This window comes from Primulina huaijiensis, unplaced genomic scaffold (genome assembly GCF_012295235.1).
Source record: "Primulina huaijiensis isolate GDHJ02 unplaced genomic scaffold, ASM1229523v2 scaffold20025, whole genome shotgun sequence".
NCBI lineage: Eukaryota > Viridiplantae > Streptophyta > Magnoliopsida > Lamiales > Gesneriaceae > Primulina > Primulina huaijiensis.
Window position 1 is genome coordinate 287,355 of NW_027351963.1, and position 17,458 is coordinate 304,812.

The 17,458-nt window shown below is 35.9% G+C and overlaps 3 protein-coding genes across 4 annotated transcripts; 1 reads left to right on the top strand and 2 right to left on the bottom strand.

Moving 5' to 3' along the window:
- Nucleotides 1–172: 172 nt before the first annotated feature.
- LOC140966039 (uncharacterized) lies at nt 173–5,162 on the bottom strand. 2 transcript variants are annotated; one of them, XM_073426324.1, is made up of 7 exons: nt 4,628–5,162; nt 4,159–4,306; nt 3,518–3,709; nt 2,691–2,819; nt 1,705–1,874; nt 1,167–1,261; nt 173–394 (listed from the first exon to the last, which is right to left on the bottom strand). In XM_073426324.1, the coding sequence occupies exons 1-7, from the start codon at nt 5,127–5,129 to the stop codon at nt 320–322; spliced, it is 1,311 nt and encodes a 436-aa protein (XP_073282425.1). In that variant the 5' UTR covers nt 5,130–5,162; the 3' UTR covers nt 173–319. The 2 variants fall into 2 exon arrangements, with proteins under 2 accessions (XP_073282425.1, XP_073282424.1); XM_073426323.1 differs by having other exon boundaries at nt 175–394; nt 1,167–1,297; nt 4,628–5,157.
- Nucleotides 5,163–9,140: 3,978 nt separating this feature from the next.
- LOC140966101 (oxygen-evolving enhancer protein 2, chloroplastic-like) lies at nt 9,141–10,967 on the top strand. The gene is made up of 4 exons (XM_073426439.1): nt 9,141–9,451; nt 9,733–9,965; nt 10,401–10,451; nt 10,571–10,967. The coding sequence occupies exons 1-4, from the start codon at nt 9,169–9,171 to the stop codon at nt 10,829–10,831; spliced, it is 828 nt and encodes a 275-aa protein (XP_073282540.1). The 5' UTR covers nt 9,141–9,168; the 3' UTR covers nt 10,832–10,967.
- Nucleotides 10,968–12,035: 1,068 nt separating this feature from the next.
- On the bottom strand, nt 12,036–17,458 carry LOC140966069 (WD repeat-containing protein 26 homolog). The gene is made up of 5 exons (XM_073426381.1): nt 17,175–17,458; nt 15,411–16,296; nt 14,833–14,934; nt 13,761–14,390; nt 12,036–12,397 (listed from the first exon to the last, which is right to left on the bottom strand). Exons 2-5 carry the CDS (start codon nt 16,203–16,205, stop codon nt 12,182–12,184), a joined length of 1,743 nt encoding a protein of 580 aa, XP_073282482.1. The 5' UTR covers nt 16,206–16,296; nt 17,175–17,458; the 3' UTR covers nt 12,036–12,181.

Sequence of the window (17,458 nt, forward strand, 5' to 3'; positions counted from 1 at the left end):
TTGCCATTTATTTCAAACGCTTAGAAGTGCATTACCTTAGTCTTTTTTTTTTTAAAGAAAAAAGAAAGACCCTTACCCGAAAAACTCGAGATAATGACAATTTTCAAGCAGCAACTCGGTTTATGACACAAAACCAACACCAAAAATGTGTGTTCTATCACTCTGATATTATATTTGGACAGGAAATACATATATCAGTAAGAATTGCTGTTTCGCATAATAATAACAATTTCACAAAAAAAAAAAAAAAATATTGCTTTCTTTGTGATTTCACCTTGTTCGCTGTACAAATGATGGTGTCCTCGAATAATATGTACAGTCACCTTCCCAATGTGTGAGATTGTCTCATTAAAGAGTTCCAAGCAAGCAAAGCAGCACCGACAGCCGGCTCAACCTAGTTTTGTCCAAGGACAAACACAAGAAAAAGCTGAGGTCTTTCAATTCATGAGATGCAGGCTGCCGAGAAGAAGAATGTTTACGGAGAACAAGAGAAACGCAAACAGGTGAAATTGAAGATGCTTATAAGCTAAAACCTAAGTATTGAATGATAATATTCCTGTCAAGAGATACAAACAAAGATGGTAACTCCTGGCATTTTCACTACGAGACGGCGAGAAATTTGAATGACTTGATCTTCTAGTCAAGATATCACAAAACATAAAAGTTCTTGATTTTGTATGCACTTCTTGCCTTTATTGGCACAAAGATTAGATTATTGGACGAATGACTGTACCAATTTTAAGAAGAGTCGGCCGGAATTTTGCGGGTTGTGATCATTTTGTTATGAAGAGGTATGATAGTTTCTGGTCCATTTGGTTACCTAATTGCGTAAGGCAACTGTCTCAATTATAATGAAAAGGTTGTTTCTTATGGTTTCTACTACATAAGGCATGGCGTTAAATGCTGTTCTGCATATCCTGCTAAGATAAAAAAAATTCTGCTACCTGCGTAATAAGATTACTTAATCCAAGGATCCACAATCTTGTGGTTGCTAGGTTCAGCCAGGCTCTCAAGTATGAATTAAACTCGGAATTTCACATGGAATCTATAAGAGCTTTGCGACGAAAATATTGAGATGAAATAAAAAAAAAATTAGATGATGATATGTCAGAGAGTCTAATGTAAATGGCGTGAAGAAGGGAAGCAAATAAATAAGATATACTCACCTTTGGACGAATAGGAAGAGCCCCAGGGAAGTCCTTGGAGATGCAATTGATTACTTCGCTACCAATGTCCCATCTCTTATTGGCTTCAAGAACACCTCCAACCATTACGAGAGGAAAATTATCCATTTGATCTGAATAGAAAAATTCAGTAGGATTTATAGTGAATGGAATTTGTGGTTTAGGCTTAGTTTTATACTGCCCATACGGCAGATGATAGATTATCAAGAAAACAAATTGTCATCGAGTGCAAAACCAATCTATCCTATTCATGGATGCTTTCAAGTAGGGGAAAATTAGAGTCCAATTAGAAACCCATAAGTAGCATGCAGTCATTCTGATAAAAAAATGTAGAAGCTCAAAGATTTCTCGGATTTCAAACATATATATTTGGTGTCATTGCCACTTTCAAACCAGGGGCAAAGTTGGAGTAACATAGGCAGATAGTTTAAACGTAGATATGAAATGCAAGAAAGGCAAAGTATACATCACATGGCAACATAAATTTTAAGTTCTGGGCCCAGGGCATGGCATGACGCACCTTCGCCACATAGCTCCAATCTCTCGACGACAGCTTTCACACTTGAAGCCAACTCTTTAACAGCATCATGTAAAATCTTGTTGGCCACTGGATCACCGGCATCTGCGCAAGAAACCACAACTGGAACAAGAGCAGCTATCCTTGCCCAAGATGGATCTGCATAGGTCCACCTAAAATCAAATTTAAGTGATTCTTAATTCGCAGTATTGCCATTCCAATGATTCATCTTACTCCACATGTCAAATTGCACAAGATTTTAAAAAAAAACTGCGCGTACAGGTGCTAGCTTTATCTGGTGCCAATTGACACACACTGCCATATAACTGACTGAATCAAGAGGTATACCACACAGCAGCTCAAAGTTAATTTAAATTATCAATGGATCCTTGTTCTCATCTTAGTTTGAGCTCATATGTAAATATGAGCTCCTTTATATTTATTGAAGGAGCCATGACACTACAAAAGTTTTTCGTTCTAGGCATAGTGTTAACAGAAAGGGTTAGGAAACATACAAATACACAGCACAAAGTAGTGAAAAACAAACAAAGGAGTACATTTTGCACACCAATATTATAGCTTACAAGAGGTTTTCCATCACAAACATGGTAAGAAGAGCTACAAATCTAACTGTATGGATAGCTAAATTAGTGTTATTTACACTGCTATCACAGAAAGTGCATCTTCACAAAGCCCAAATCTTGTCTTGAATAAACCCATCAAATCTATAACATCCAACCTTACAAACTTCTAAGTCACATTTCCATCGAAGAAAAACAAATAGCATCTGTTTGGTTGTGTTGTAAACTTGCATGAATGTAACAAACTTTGAGGACAAGAATGAAACAAGGCATGGATATTAGTATACTTTGTAAAATCAAATTCATCTGCAAAGTGCCTGTCAATCAGCTACAGTCATTACATTCATATGCAACTACCACTAGCACATTGAAATTTTATCACTGCTGATCTATACATCAGTAGCATACCCGATTAGTTCATCTGGTGAAGAAAGTTGGAGTTCATGCAAGATACGGTCAATCAGTGTTGTTTCTGGGCCTCGACCATCATGAGCCCTTATAACAGCTGTCAATGCCCGCGCAGCTATACCATACCCACTGAAACTCAACATAAGAAAAATAACAAAATTTTAACCTAAAAAAATTGAAATGTAGTTGTGAAAAATAAGTAGACTACTTGGAAAGATGCATTGGGCGTATAAAACATAATTTTTTTCAAGGAATCAAGTACAACTGTTAAATATCTAGACTATTCCTTGGTAAACTGTAACTGCCCTAAGTCAGATAAGCTCATTCATCAAAGATTGGAGGTAATAACATCAGATAAATCTTAATCCTTTGACTTTCCCTCCGGTTTAGCAATTCTTTTGTTTGGAATCGCATCTTTCAATTTACGAATGCTTTCCTCAGAATTAGGTCAAGGAAGTCGTAGTAACTGAATTGTCGCCAAGTGAAATTTAAAAATGAAGCCTGAGGCCCAATGGATGGAAGAGATTACCAAAAACTCATCAGTAAGACAGATAAAAAGTTAAATACTGCGTACATGATTGAATGACTTCAAAAAAAATCTTTCTGACAATTATGATAAAACATCTGACGAGTTGCAATTAAACAAGGTCTTTTAAAACTGCAATATGCAAGATTCAGAATATTTTGAAGTCAAAATTTAGAATGATGATAGCAACATTCTATCAATAATTTAGAGGGGCTTAAGTTTTGGAATATGTACATGTATAAAGAAGTAAATACATCTCGACAAAGATGGCATGCATGTACAAGTACTATAAAACCTCTACCTTCCCCAGTCGCCTAAAATTGGTCCAGCACCAGCAGCCCGAGCTTGTCTCCCATCTTCTGTAAATCCATATGCAATGGTACCCGTACCAGCTATGAGAACACATCCATGAAGCTTTCCCATAGTCCCACAAGCCAAAGCTGCCACGGCATCATTCTGGACAAATAATCTGACATGGCTGGGAAATATTTCCCTGAGATAAAAATGGAAAATGAGAACTTAAAAGTCAGAAAAGGTAGTGGCTAATAATGGCAGAGTAAGGGTTAAAAAGGTGTGTCAGTTTATTTAAATTTGATAGATCAAGTTCATCAAAGTAGAAATACTCAGAGATCAGTCATCTCACAAACATTCACTGAATGGAAATGTAAAATTCTTAATATTAAATTGTCCCAGCAAGTCTCTATACCAAAGTGAGCCAGAGAAATCAGATGGTGTCAACAATGTCATGTTGCAAAACTATCCTCGTCTTATGATGAAATTCGAGCATGTATATAGTGGCGACCAGAACACTTTGGAGATGGAGGTGGGGTAAGCCTTCTAAGTTCTAAGAATGCTGAGTGAAAGTGATTCTAGCTACACTGAAAAAGAATGTATGCAAATGCATAAGGATGCATGGCAAAATAAAATCTTAGTCAAGTAGACCTCAGCCAACTGAGTATTCGATGCTGATCTGTTCGATGATTAACACCAGATACGGAAAGACAAACAGCTTGAACACTAGAACGTGTTGAAGCTGACTTTGAGAGAGCTTCTGCCATAACATGCTCTAAAGTGTCCCTAGCAGCAGTTTCTGTTAGAAAAGGACAAAGAATTAAAACATCAGTCATATCTCCTGTTAAGAAAAATTTTGACCAATGCTCAAAAACCACTACAACCGACTTTAAAAAAAACAGTGTATATATCTATATCCCAGCTGCTTTTGCTAGGAATTAATCCACACAACCAATATAATTTTAACTATTCAATGATATTATCCCACCAAGGCACCATGCTAAACTAAAAACATGAGCACGAATTTTCCAGCTCCAACACGGAAAATAAAAATCAAACGTACAAAACTAACAAAGTACAAAAAACGTAAATATGCATACGTGAAGAGATACAAATATACCTCCAACACTGTTGTGATTGGAGCAGCCAGCCACTGCCCGAGCAAGGATGGGCAGAGGGTCGGGCAGCGGCTGAGTAAATGGTAAGAAAGACATGCACACACACACAGTAGAAGTGGTCCCACCATCAATACCCAGGATCACTTTTAGGCCATCAACGCCACCATTCAAGAACACATCATCGCCACCATTCAACACATTAAAGCCGTGTGCGGCAGCCACCAATTCATGCTCGAAATCCCAGATTTCCCGGTTCCGATACCGCTTCATTTGGTCGTGAAATGAACTCAGAACCGGCAAGAAGTTGCATCTGTTAATATAGTGAAGTGGGCTGTTCGGAGAGGAGATTGTGATTGGTGGGATTAAACTATTTGGGTTTTTGAGAAATATAGTATTTGGCCGGCAACAATGGGACAAACGCTTGAGGTTTAACTCTATGAAATGGACTAGTGTGGAAATTAATTGAATATTGACGTTTTTTATTTGTGGACCCCATCTTGTCATATATTCGACGAAATTTGCGGCACATAGCTAAATGTGAGTTTAATTTATGTAATATCGAAATTTTCTCTCTTTCTGATTTAAAAAAAAAAAAGTGTTTATGCACTCCTTACATTCACAAATATTTTTCGGATTAAATCGATACAAAATATTTAAAATCTGGTATATATATATGATATTGCTGAACAAATTATTTTAGATCTGATACAAAATATAAAATTTTGAGTATAAAATTAGAACAAATACATTAATATCAATACTTACTACATTTGTTTGTGTGCTCAAATATCATATATTAGTACCTGATTGGAATGAGTTTATAATGAATATCATATATTATTAGTATCATATATTTAATGTTTTATACCAATTTTCATTTGAAAAACATGTCATTAACAAAAAAATTGTTATACTACTAAAAAATCATATATTAATGTCTGACTTGAAATATTTAGTACTCAAATATAATATATTAATACTATATTTTCAAAGTTTTCATCGAATTTTCATCCGAAAAACACATGTCATTAATATAAAAAAATTATATATATTTAGGTACTAAAAAATCATATATTAATGTTATATTTAAAACATTTAATTTCGAAAAATCATATATTTGTTTCAGATTTTATGTTTTGTACCCAGTTTCATCTTAAGAAAACATGTGAACTGATTGAGTGCAAAAACACTTTTCGGGTTAGTCAAGCACTGCAGAAAAAATTATATCTGATATGGGATGGACACACATTTAACTATTAAGATGAATATTTATTGATCATTTGCTCTTGAATCAACGAAGAAATGGCTTTGCATAGAATAATATTTTGACATAAAAATAATATTTATTCTCGTAAGAGATACAGTGACATACAAGTTTTTTGTGTATGTAAAGTGTGTATTTTAAAGAAAATTCTACTCAATTTATCATTTTCTGATTCAACTTTTATATTAAAAAAAATACATGTATATGTTATGCTAACAGGTATTTAAATAGTAAAAATACATTGTTCTAAAGCACAATTTAATATATGTACGTATATTTATATTATTTGTTTTACTCACTTGTATTTAATAGACAAGCATAATAATTCAAAATTTTGCTAACTAGTGGTCAGTTATAAGTGACAGATAAAAACTATATTATACTCTAATTTAGGCATGCATATAATTTGGAAGGCATAAAATGGAATATCGGTTATACCACATTTTAATAGTAATTTTTTTGCTGCGGGTATAGGCATGGTGGTGCGCGACGAAAAGAAAAAATTCATTATAGTCAGAACATTTTTTATGAAAAGACTACGATGTGTCAAAAAAGAGAAGAAAACTATAGATCTATTTGAAGCTCTGTCATGGATATGCAACACAGATTTCACAATTGTTCTCTTCGATGTGGATACACAGCTAGTCTTCCTAGCTGTGAAGACAACAAATACGGATTTGACTGAGTTTGGAGGCATTATCGAGCAATGTTGAGAATTATTATCTGTAAACTCAAATTTCTAGGTTCATCTTGTTCGTAGACAAGCAAACGAGATTGCTCATGTATTACTAAGTATTCTTGTTTTTATGTTTACTCTTTTTGTTTGGTTGGAAACACCAATATGTATTGGTGATTTTTGAGTCTATACTTTGATATTTCTAATTCTAAATGAATGGATGTTTTATGTTTAAAAAATTAGTAATTTTTTGAAGTATAAATACTAAATAGAAATAAAAGTCAGGTAAATTATAAACTCATATAGTCATATAAGATCATCATACGGATCAATTTTGTGAAACGAATCTTCAATCGATCTTATTCGTAAAAAAATATTATTTTTATGTTAAAAATAATAATTTTTATTTTAAATATGAATCAGATGGATTCGTCTCATAAAAAAAACTTGTGAAACCCTCTTATAAGAAATCTATTAACATATATACGAGTGTGTAACCAATGGATTTTTTAAATATAACTTTTTTCAGATGACAAATAAATAAACTAAACTAAATGTATGATAATAATAATAAAAAAATTGGGCAGTCTATTTTTATTTTTATAAGGTTGTGTATAAAAGAATAAAATATGTTGGACGGCTAGTAGGAATCAGGGTAATGAAGACATTTTTTTAAAAAATTTTTTTTTATTACTGTACAAATACTTTCTGTTCTTCCTCAATTTTAGCATTTTAATTTGACTTCACTAAATAAAGCTGCTGTTGGGACTTATTATTTTTTGCTTAGTAGGAATAATCTTCTCAATTTTATATTTCATTGGTTTTTATTTAATGAATTATTTTTTATATATAAATTATTTTCAAGTTACGTTTAGTTTGCTTGATAAGATTATGTGGATAAATAATAATGTGATTATTAAAATATTTGTGTAGGTTGTGAAATAGTTTTGAATAAAGAATAATATGTGATGATGTCCGGATACATTAGGTGAGTTGGGTGGACAATCTACCGAACATAGTTGTTATTTCTCTATGAATATTTTTGACCTGATGGGATGAACATGATTGGTCTGACATGGCCTGGTGGGATGAGCTTGGCCTGGCATGGTGGGATGAGCGTGGGTGGTCTTACCTGGCCCTGTGGGATGAGCCTGGATGGCCTGGTTTGGCTTGATGGGATGAGTATGTGTGACCTGACCAGGTAGGATGAGTATGACCTGACCTGATGGTTTGAGCACGAGTGGCTTCGCTTGGTGGGATGAGCCTAGTTCGACCTGATGAGATGAGTCCGAGTGGCCTGACCTGGTAGAATGAGTCTGGCATGGCCTGATGGGATGAACTCAGGTCAGAGGATTTGCACACACTCAACAAGAAAAATGTCAATGAGGGAGTTCGAAGAGTTTCCGGCGTGACCACTCTGACACTCAGGTCGGTATATGGTTCATTAAGTAGATAGAGAATTTATTGAATGTAGTATAATGCAAAGTCACTTGTTTCAAATAAATGAGCAAACCTATGTATGTATAGGAGAAAAGACGACTTCGATTATAGTGCTTAGACATTGTTCCTGACTAGACATCTGCTCATGCCATGCCCTCTGTCAACTGCCTATGTTGTGTTTTTTGACCACTGTACATACCCTGTCCTTTGTCAGTAGGCATGACGACTCATATTAGTGGGCCTATCTCTTTGCGATCGGCCCAAGTGGGAAAGAATCTAATCTAGAAAGATCTTTACTTGTGATTAAGTGAGATGAATCATGGTCGGACGAGATGACCCTGGTCGAGGGAGATGAAATTGGCCGGGGGAGATCAACCCACCCTGGTTGGACGAGATGACCTTGGTCGAGGGAGATGACTTTGATCGAGGGAGATGTACCATGGTCGGGGGGAAGATGAACTCTAATAAGGCGAGATGACTCTGGTTGAGGGAGATGAACCCTGGCGAGATGAACTTGCTCGGAGGAGATGAACTCTGGTCGGGCGAAATTAACCTTGGCCGGGCGAGACTGGTTGGGCGAGATGACTCTGGTCCTGGTCGGAAGAGATGAACTCTGGTCGGTCGAGATGACCCCTGGCTTCTACTGGGCTACTCAGTTTCCCAGGAGTAACTAGGAATTTGGTTCTGTTTTGGTCCTCTTTTTCTACTCGAGTCCAAAGATGATCAGGACCTTTCCAAGACATCATATTTAAGATAAGATTTTAAATAACGATTTTATATTTTTTTGATAATTAATATAAATAAAATTAAATATATCCTAATTTTGTATTAATGATCTGGTTGTTTGATTAGTCTGAGATAAGCAATCAAACATTTGATGAAATAATCTTATCTTGGTTCAAAATTCAAACTTGAGATTCATCGGAGATGATTATCCTACTGGGATATTTCATATTTTGTGGGCCCTTCCCTTGTGACATGGCACCAATCTTAAACAATATAGCCTTATCCTCTTATCATAAATCCAATCCTCCAAAAATCACCACCACAAATTTTCCCCCACACTCCACTACTACACACTCCACTTTCATCTAAATCAGACAATCGAGAAATAAATATATATTATATTAGTTATAAAATATATAAGAATACGTCGTGACAGAATGGTAAATATAATCCAAGAAATGGCGTCAGCTGCATGTTTGTTGAACAATCTTGCAGCACTGTCCTCTCCAGCTGCAAGAGCTTTTTCCCAGCGCAGTAACGCGGTGAAATCCGGTCTGGTGGTGTGCCGGGCCGCCCAGAAACAGTCTGCGGCTCATGAAGACGGTGGCAGCACAGCCGAGGCGGCTGCAATGTCGCGTAGATTGGCTCTCACTGTGTTGATCGGTGGTGCTGCTGTGGGGTCCAAGGTTTCACCTGCCGATGCTGCTTATGGAGAATCTGGTAGATGCTACTTTTATATGCTCGTGTCAACCATTGTTTTGTCAAGGTTATTAGAAAATCGTAGTCTCTAAAAAAATTATACATACTATGGCATGGGAAGTTTTAGTGCAAAACATGTGAGTTCAGATTAAGGTGTTTTGATGACTTCAAATATTTGATTTATACGTAAAATTGAGAACGTTTTCACTTGAGAAGTATAAAAGCACCTACTTCAGTTCCCACCTTGGGGCTCACAGCATATCAAATTAAATAATGAGTGGTGGTGTTTTTGGTATATGCAGCCAATATCTTTGGGAAACCAAAGACCAACACAGAATTCACGCCTTACAACGGGGACGGGTTCAAATTAACCATCCCATCAAAGTGGAATCCAAGCAAAGAAGTAGAGTTTCCAGGACAGATTCTGAGATACGAGGACAACTTTGATTCCACGACCAATGTTTCTGTGATGATCACCCCTACTGACAAGAAGTCCATCACTGACTATGGACCCCCGGAAAGCTTCCTTTCTTCAGTAATTACCCATCTCCTCTTACATTTTGTTTAAACAGAGGACCCCTGGAACTGTCTTGGTGTACTGGTCTACGTTCCGGATGATTTTTATTTTATGCAACACTTTGAAAGTTACCATCATTCCATGCCGATTTCTGGCCATTCCCCAGTTATTAACTTTTCCCACTCCACCTCTGATCTATGCTATCCCAAAAATAGCTTTAGAACGAAACTTGACATTATAGTTCCCTTAACTCAATGACGAATTCAGTTGACCAAACCTTGTAACATATGTATAAGTAAATATATTTTCAATGCTTTCGTAGCTTCTTATGCAAAAGTAAAGCTCATTCTGATAATCTATACCTTCCTAGCATGAGTGTTCTCGATTAAGTTGGAAGCATGATTTAGACGATAAGCCGGAGCTTATGTGTAAGTGTATCTGCTAATTTTTCAGGTGAACTATCTTCTAGGAAAACAAGTGTACTTTGGTCAAACTGACTCAGAGGTAAATCACTTGTTTACACTGATAGATTTACATATACAGTAGCAATATCTTTGGCGTGGATTCTCAACATTTGGTGATGTATTTTCTGGCCATGAACAAGCTTCATTGTCAATTTTCAGGGAGGATTTGATTCAGGAGCAGTGGCAGCTGCAAATATATTGGAGGCATCAACCACAGAGATCGGTGGAAAGCCTTTCTACCTTTTATCGGTTTTGACAAGAACAGCAGATGGAGATGAGGGGGGCAAACACCAGCTGATATCTGCCACGGTGTCAAATGGGAAGCTGTACATTTGCAAATCACAGGCAGGAGACAAAAGATGGTTCAAAGGTGCTAGGAAATACGTTGAGAGTGCGATTAACTCTTTCTGTCTTGCCTGAATGGAGATTGGAGAGATGGAGATGTGAGTACTTTGTATGTAACTTTAACCCCAGGCCTAAGGTACTTGATCCCTTCTGTTTGTCTCAGCCCAAAGCTGTTGGCTTATCAATTGGATAACATGTCAAACATGTGTTGCAGCATTTTTCACATAAATATACAACGATGTGTTTGTAACATATTAAAATTATGTGTTTATATACATACATTTAATTNTCAAAAGTAACTAACTGACTAAATAGAAAATTACAGTTGTTTAAAAAACTTGGAAAACTGTGGTTAAAAATAATTATCAGCTATATAATATAAAATATAATACCAATAAATTAATTTTAAATTGTTATTTGGAGAGGATATGACTAAAACAATTATTGACACGACAAAACAAGAAAAAAGAAAGAAAAAACTTATAGTAGAATTCAAGGTAGCTGTGCAAATGAATCAGAATCACCATGTTGAAAAAAAAAAAAACAAAAGTTATAATTCACGATTTCTTCAAAAAGAATTATTCGTCTATTTTCTAAAGAAGAGCTATATCGTTCTATCATTTCAAGACTCTGAAACTAAATCACCAAGTGATCCAAATTCTTCAAATCAATCTATTTCAAGAGAAGAAAATAAAAAACAATGTTCGTTTTTCGAAGAAGATTTCCATGTCGTCCACGGTCTACTATTAAGAAGCAAGATTAGGATGAATAACATATTTTGAAGATGAAACTTTTTGGAAGATACAGACCAACTATTTCATACTTTTCTTCTCTTTTTACTCTCATTCCTTCAACTTAACTTTATCTTTATTTTCCAAAAAAAAATATAATCTTTTATACTTACATCCCCAAAAAAATTGTATCTTCTATATTTTCACCAATTATGAAAAAATAAATCACGACGACATTCTTTAAACAATATCACCGAGCTGGTGTATGATATAATTATATTAATATAAACATTTTTGAATATTTCAAATATTTATTTCTCAGTGATAGTTTGAAGAACTCACAAAATAGTTATAAATGTTAGCATTAAACTCGAACTTGAACTCAAACTCGGGTTCGAGCATTAAAGTTTTCTTCAAATTCGACTCAATTTAGTTCATCTACACCCCTTTGGTGCAGAATATCATTTCATCAAACTCGCTGTCAAATGGAGGCCAAATACTGAGATTTTCCATGAGTCACACTGCACATAAACCACTCGAGAATATGATGAATCAAGAATAAGAAGTGCCGGAATTATTATCACGCTGACCGCGCAAGTCCACATTGAATTCTGTTAATCGTTAGATTGACATTTAAAAGAATTTACATAAAAGCAATGGCAAAGGAATACACTGTTTGAAGGAATGGTTTTCATCAAGTTCCTCCGTTGCAGTGGTGGACACCATTACTCTGCTTTCCATTGTAATTCATGTTTACCTGATGTAAGCCCCATATACGTATAGTTCCATCGTCGCTTGCAGAAGCAAGCATATGGGGATTCACGGGATTCCAGCTAACACAGTTGACAGCTCCCGCATGTCCAGCCAATGTCAATATCAGCTCTCCTGAAGATCTGTGCCATATATAAATCTACACAAAGTATTGAGCTATTAGCAATTATCTTCCATGAAACGGGGATTTGAGGGGAAAAAAAGCATGTTTATTGTTCCAATTAAAACGCACAAGAATTCGTAATCATCAGAAGAGGATCGAGGTTGAAATTCAATCCATGAAAATTCCAAAACTTTTCTGGATCGTATCGTAGTCCATAAAAGTTGAGTGAATGGATAATCTGATACATATTAGCAGAGAACATCCATGATCTGACAATTCCACAGTTAACGAATGGATATTCAGCACAAAAAAATATTCAAGGATCAAAAAGGACTTGGTATAGGAACTTGAAATCCAATACAAACAAGTTAAACATGTAAATAGATGGACTTCAAATCCATGGATTTCAAGATTACACTAACCACTGGGATAGATTTAAACTTTGGGTTTGAAATAATCTGATTTGAAATCCTCTCAACCAAATGCAGTCTCGGAGCTTCTTGAAGCAAAGTAAACCCGTAACCCTGCCTCCTTGTCTTGTCAATACTTCGGTTACCTTGCTACTAGGAAAAATTATTATAGTTTATATAAAACTGAGTACGTTCTGGAATTTTCTTATTTTCAAAGTTTGATTATACAATAATACAAGGAAATAGCAACCGTACTATTGCCACTCTTAGCCCTGAAAAAACAGATCATGGAATAGCAGAATATGCTAATGAATTAGGTTTGGTGATTCCTGGACTGGCTGCGGCATGGAGTTATCATTTGAGGATATGGGAAAGGAATGGAGACGGGAGGATTGAAATTAAATTAGGCATCATTACATTTTGTTACAAAACTTAAATGACACATCGCATGTACCTATGAGATTCCAATTAAAAAACCACTTGGTAGAAGCATTCACGAAATTCATTTATGGGTAGGTGAAGGGTCAGGGTAAATTTTACCACCACTAAGTACACAACATCATAATCTCTTTTCAGATGTACGGGCCCAGTGTGACTCAGAATTGGTTACAAAATCTTCCAGTTGATCTAAGCACAGGTCTTTTGAAGAATTCCCAGTTTCACAAATTATAAACAATTTTAGAAGTTCCGATAAGAAGGAATATGGACACATAAATTGTAACAAAGGGAAGACTCAAGTCGTCTCAAGCTTTGTTTCTCTTATGAATAAATCAGAAGTTCAACTAAACCATCCAATGACTAGTTAGATTTTTTTCAAGGAAACCATCTCTCAATTTGCATTACGAAGTCCACAGAAATGCGTAACTGAGTATTCTTTTTGACCAGGACTAGAAATTTAGATAAAACAGAAGCAAAAGAAAACATATAAACAAGAATACCATGGAATATAAAAGATAACATCATGATCAGAAGGTGAGTAGAAATATTACCTGTGAGTCCTCACTTCCACTGGCAATGAAAGCTTGTTCTAATCCGCCGAAACAAGCCCTCACAACAAAGCGTGTACGCTTATGGCCCTTGTATTTTGCTACAAGCTTGGCACGGCCGTCTATATTCCAAAGATGAAGTTCTTGATTCATAAGGCTAACTAGCAGAAACTTGCCGTCTTCAGATAGAGAAAATGAAATTATTGTCTGATCTTCCTCAATAAATTTATCTAACTTTGATTCCCATCCACATAATAGTATTGTAGTTTCCTTACAAACAGATATCAGCTCTTTTCTATCAGTAGTGATCCCCAAGTCAGAAGTCCTAATAGTTCTCTGCCCTTTCCAACACTCTACCTCTTTTCCTTCCAGATCCCACATGCTGATGCTTTTATCAGTAACACCAGAAAATATACTCTTCCCATCTGGAGCCCATCCACAAGAGATCAGGCCAAGACCATTTTTCTCATATATATGAATGCATTCACCGGAGACCATATCCCATCGTCTAACATACTCCTCTGATCCACAGGTAAGAAGTTGACGATCATCTGGGCTCCACGACATATAGGAAACAGGTTTCTCATGACCAGATAATCTATGTTTTACAGAAACTCCACCATCAACTGCAACCTACAATGAGTAACAAAACGATAGAGTAGTCCATCTAGCTATCCAATCACATATAATTGCAAATAAAGACAGCTGTATCCAAAACATATCATCGCGAGGAAAAAAAAAGATAACACAGTAGTCATAAACACTTGATGGATGAGGTGGATATCAACTTATCATCTAAAGAGCAAGCCTCTTCCACATTCCTCGAAAACGTTTTTGTAAAAACAGTTCAAAATGCATGAAACTAATGGAACTCCAATTATGTCAAAGATTTCATCAAAAAATATACGTTAAAGATTCATTGTTATTTAGAGTACAATAACTGTAAATGACGACATGGAAAACTAGTGTACACAAGCCGGTTATCTGACATAAAGGAGTCTAAAGGGTTTAGAAAAAACAAGACCAAAACTAACCAATTCATTCATAAATAAAACGAAAGACACATAAGAATTACCTCCCATACAATTACAAGAGCATCACTGGATGAAGACGCCAAATATTTTCCATTGTGAGAAAATTGCAAGAACCAAACTTCGTCACTGTGTTCATGCAATATCTGGAGGGTTAAAAGCAATGCAAGATATCAGTAGTCACCGAACACGGCAGCTTTTATGGAAAATACAAACTTATAGCATTCCAGTGATATTTGGAGTAAATAATTTTTTTGAGAAATCAGATATATGGTAAGCCTGTCATTATATTTGCACAAAAAGAAAACATAGTCAAGAAAACAAAGTAAATAAGTTGGTTTACTAGAAGTTTCAATTAAAACAGAAGAAATGATGATGATGACAAATACCGATTTTGCGGACAATTACGTGTACTGTTTTACTTATTTAAACCATCTTCCTTTTTTATTTTCACATAAGAATAAAATTAGACAAGTTTGATTAACAAATGAAAGGAAGAAGTTTAAGTTGGAATTCACATATTCATCAATGTAATGAAGACCATATTGACTGCCTCATGCTATTGTTACCAGTAAACTGTTTCATATTATTCTCAACTAGTCAAAATCGAAAGTGGCATTACCTGCAAGGTTTGAGAAGGAATCTGGTTTCTTCCACACTGATGATCAGTGAATAAGGACATTTCTCCGACTGATGAGTTGTGATACCTACAAGCATCTCTTTGCAAATCAAGAGCTTGTTCAACAAGATGAACCAATCTCTTTTCTGGAATCATCACAGTTGGAGGAAGCAATTTTTGCAATTCCTCCAGTAACTTTTTACGCGACTTTAGCCTAGACTCCTGACCAGAAAATCCATCGAACAAATTCAGGGAGGGAAACAAAATAGAGGAAGACAGCTCCCGAACTCTGTCATCATTTACACAAAGTGGAGCAATCTCAGTCCTCAGAGTGTTCAAAGCATCCATGAGATTATCTCCATTCAGAAGTTCAAAAAATTTTTGCTCCATTATTACAAAAGATGCCATCTTAATAATAGTTTCATCTGCTAGGCCAATTTCATGTAATGTTGCTACACTTTCATCCCATTTACCATCAAGAATTTGCTGCATAAACAAATCTACTACAGTTGACTGCAATGGTATTCCCGACTCTTCCTCCAGATGAGCCCCTGTCTTTGTGTAACCAAGAGAATATAACGCCTCAGCTATGATTCGAACAAGTTCAACCTTCTTAACAATACCTTTTGAACCAATAACCTCGTCATCCCCTTCAGATTCTATGGGGCGAGCCATAGAGTAACTCAATGAGCAACTAGCTCGATCTCTAACGGATACACCGTTTGAAAGACCTCTTAATTTTTCAGAGGATGCTTTCACACGTTTTGATGGTGGTTCGTCATCCTCTACACCTCCCATGAAAAGCACAATTCAGGCCATATATGAATACCACGAAACAGCAGTGAAAAAGTATGAATCTTTCCAGTATCGATAAATGAAAGACAAAGTTCTGCAAATCACGATGAACAAAAAGGAGATAAATTGATTTGTCAATAAAATGTTACCTCCAGCAACTGCAAGACTAAGAGTAAAAACACAAGTAATGCATCCACTGTCTAGCATAGATTTAGCAACCAAAGTTCAACATCAATGACTATAAATGCACAAGAATGACGAGCATTAGATGAAATATTAATGATCAATATCAAAACAATAAAGGTAAAGTCATATGCATCAAGAAGGGATTTTTCTCAATATTTTAACTTTGAATGAATGCTCAACCATTAGAATGAGTAAACTATTGGCAAACACATGTACACACACGAAAAGGAGAGAATCAAGATGGATTTTTATAGGTTAGTATCCAAGAAATCACTCGGAATGAAACTTTTAATGAAGTAACGTCATATTCATAAACAACAAGCAAGAAAAACTCCCGAAGTTATTTTTATCGTCGGGTGGGCTGGTGTGGTGGGAGGGAATCCATTTTTGAGCAGGCAAGGCAACATCTGGAAAAACGGAAAAAAATGCTAAAAGTCTAGCTGCTTTTCCAAAAACCAAGTGATGAACTGGCCACATGAAACAAAAGCCAACACAAAATTATCAGAACAATTCATTAACCAATTAATCTAATCACGTCTACCGAATGTATAAACAAAGGGAAGTCATACACCGATCCCCAGAGCATTCAGACCCCCAGCAAATCGTATGAACCCAATCAAAACAAAGTGGAAGCAAATCGAAACCACTAGGGTTTAACCAAATTGGGTTCAAATCAAACATCGAGCCTCAAATCTCACCAGATACACGCTTGATTTCTAACAAGGACAACGATCAATGGAAATCAGTAAATTATATCTAACAAATTAAAATCAAAATCCAACTCACGTAATATCAAGAAAAATAGCCGAAACAATAAATTTAACAATAGAAAGCCGAGAAGCCACGCAAGGAACCGATGGCTGTGCAGGAACTTTAATGGCGTGAGGACGTTACGGAGGCGAGCGGCGGCGGATAGAGAGGGTTATAGATTGGTGAGTAGATTGTGGGTGGTTTCTTGTATAAATTTTTGGAGTATCATCCTCTGAGGGATCGTGGCAAAGTTATATATATCGTATCCCGCATCTGTCGAAATATGCTTCGACACACCATGGTTTGATTATCGTTTCATA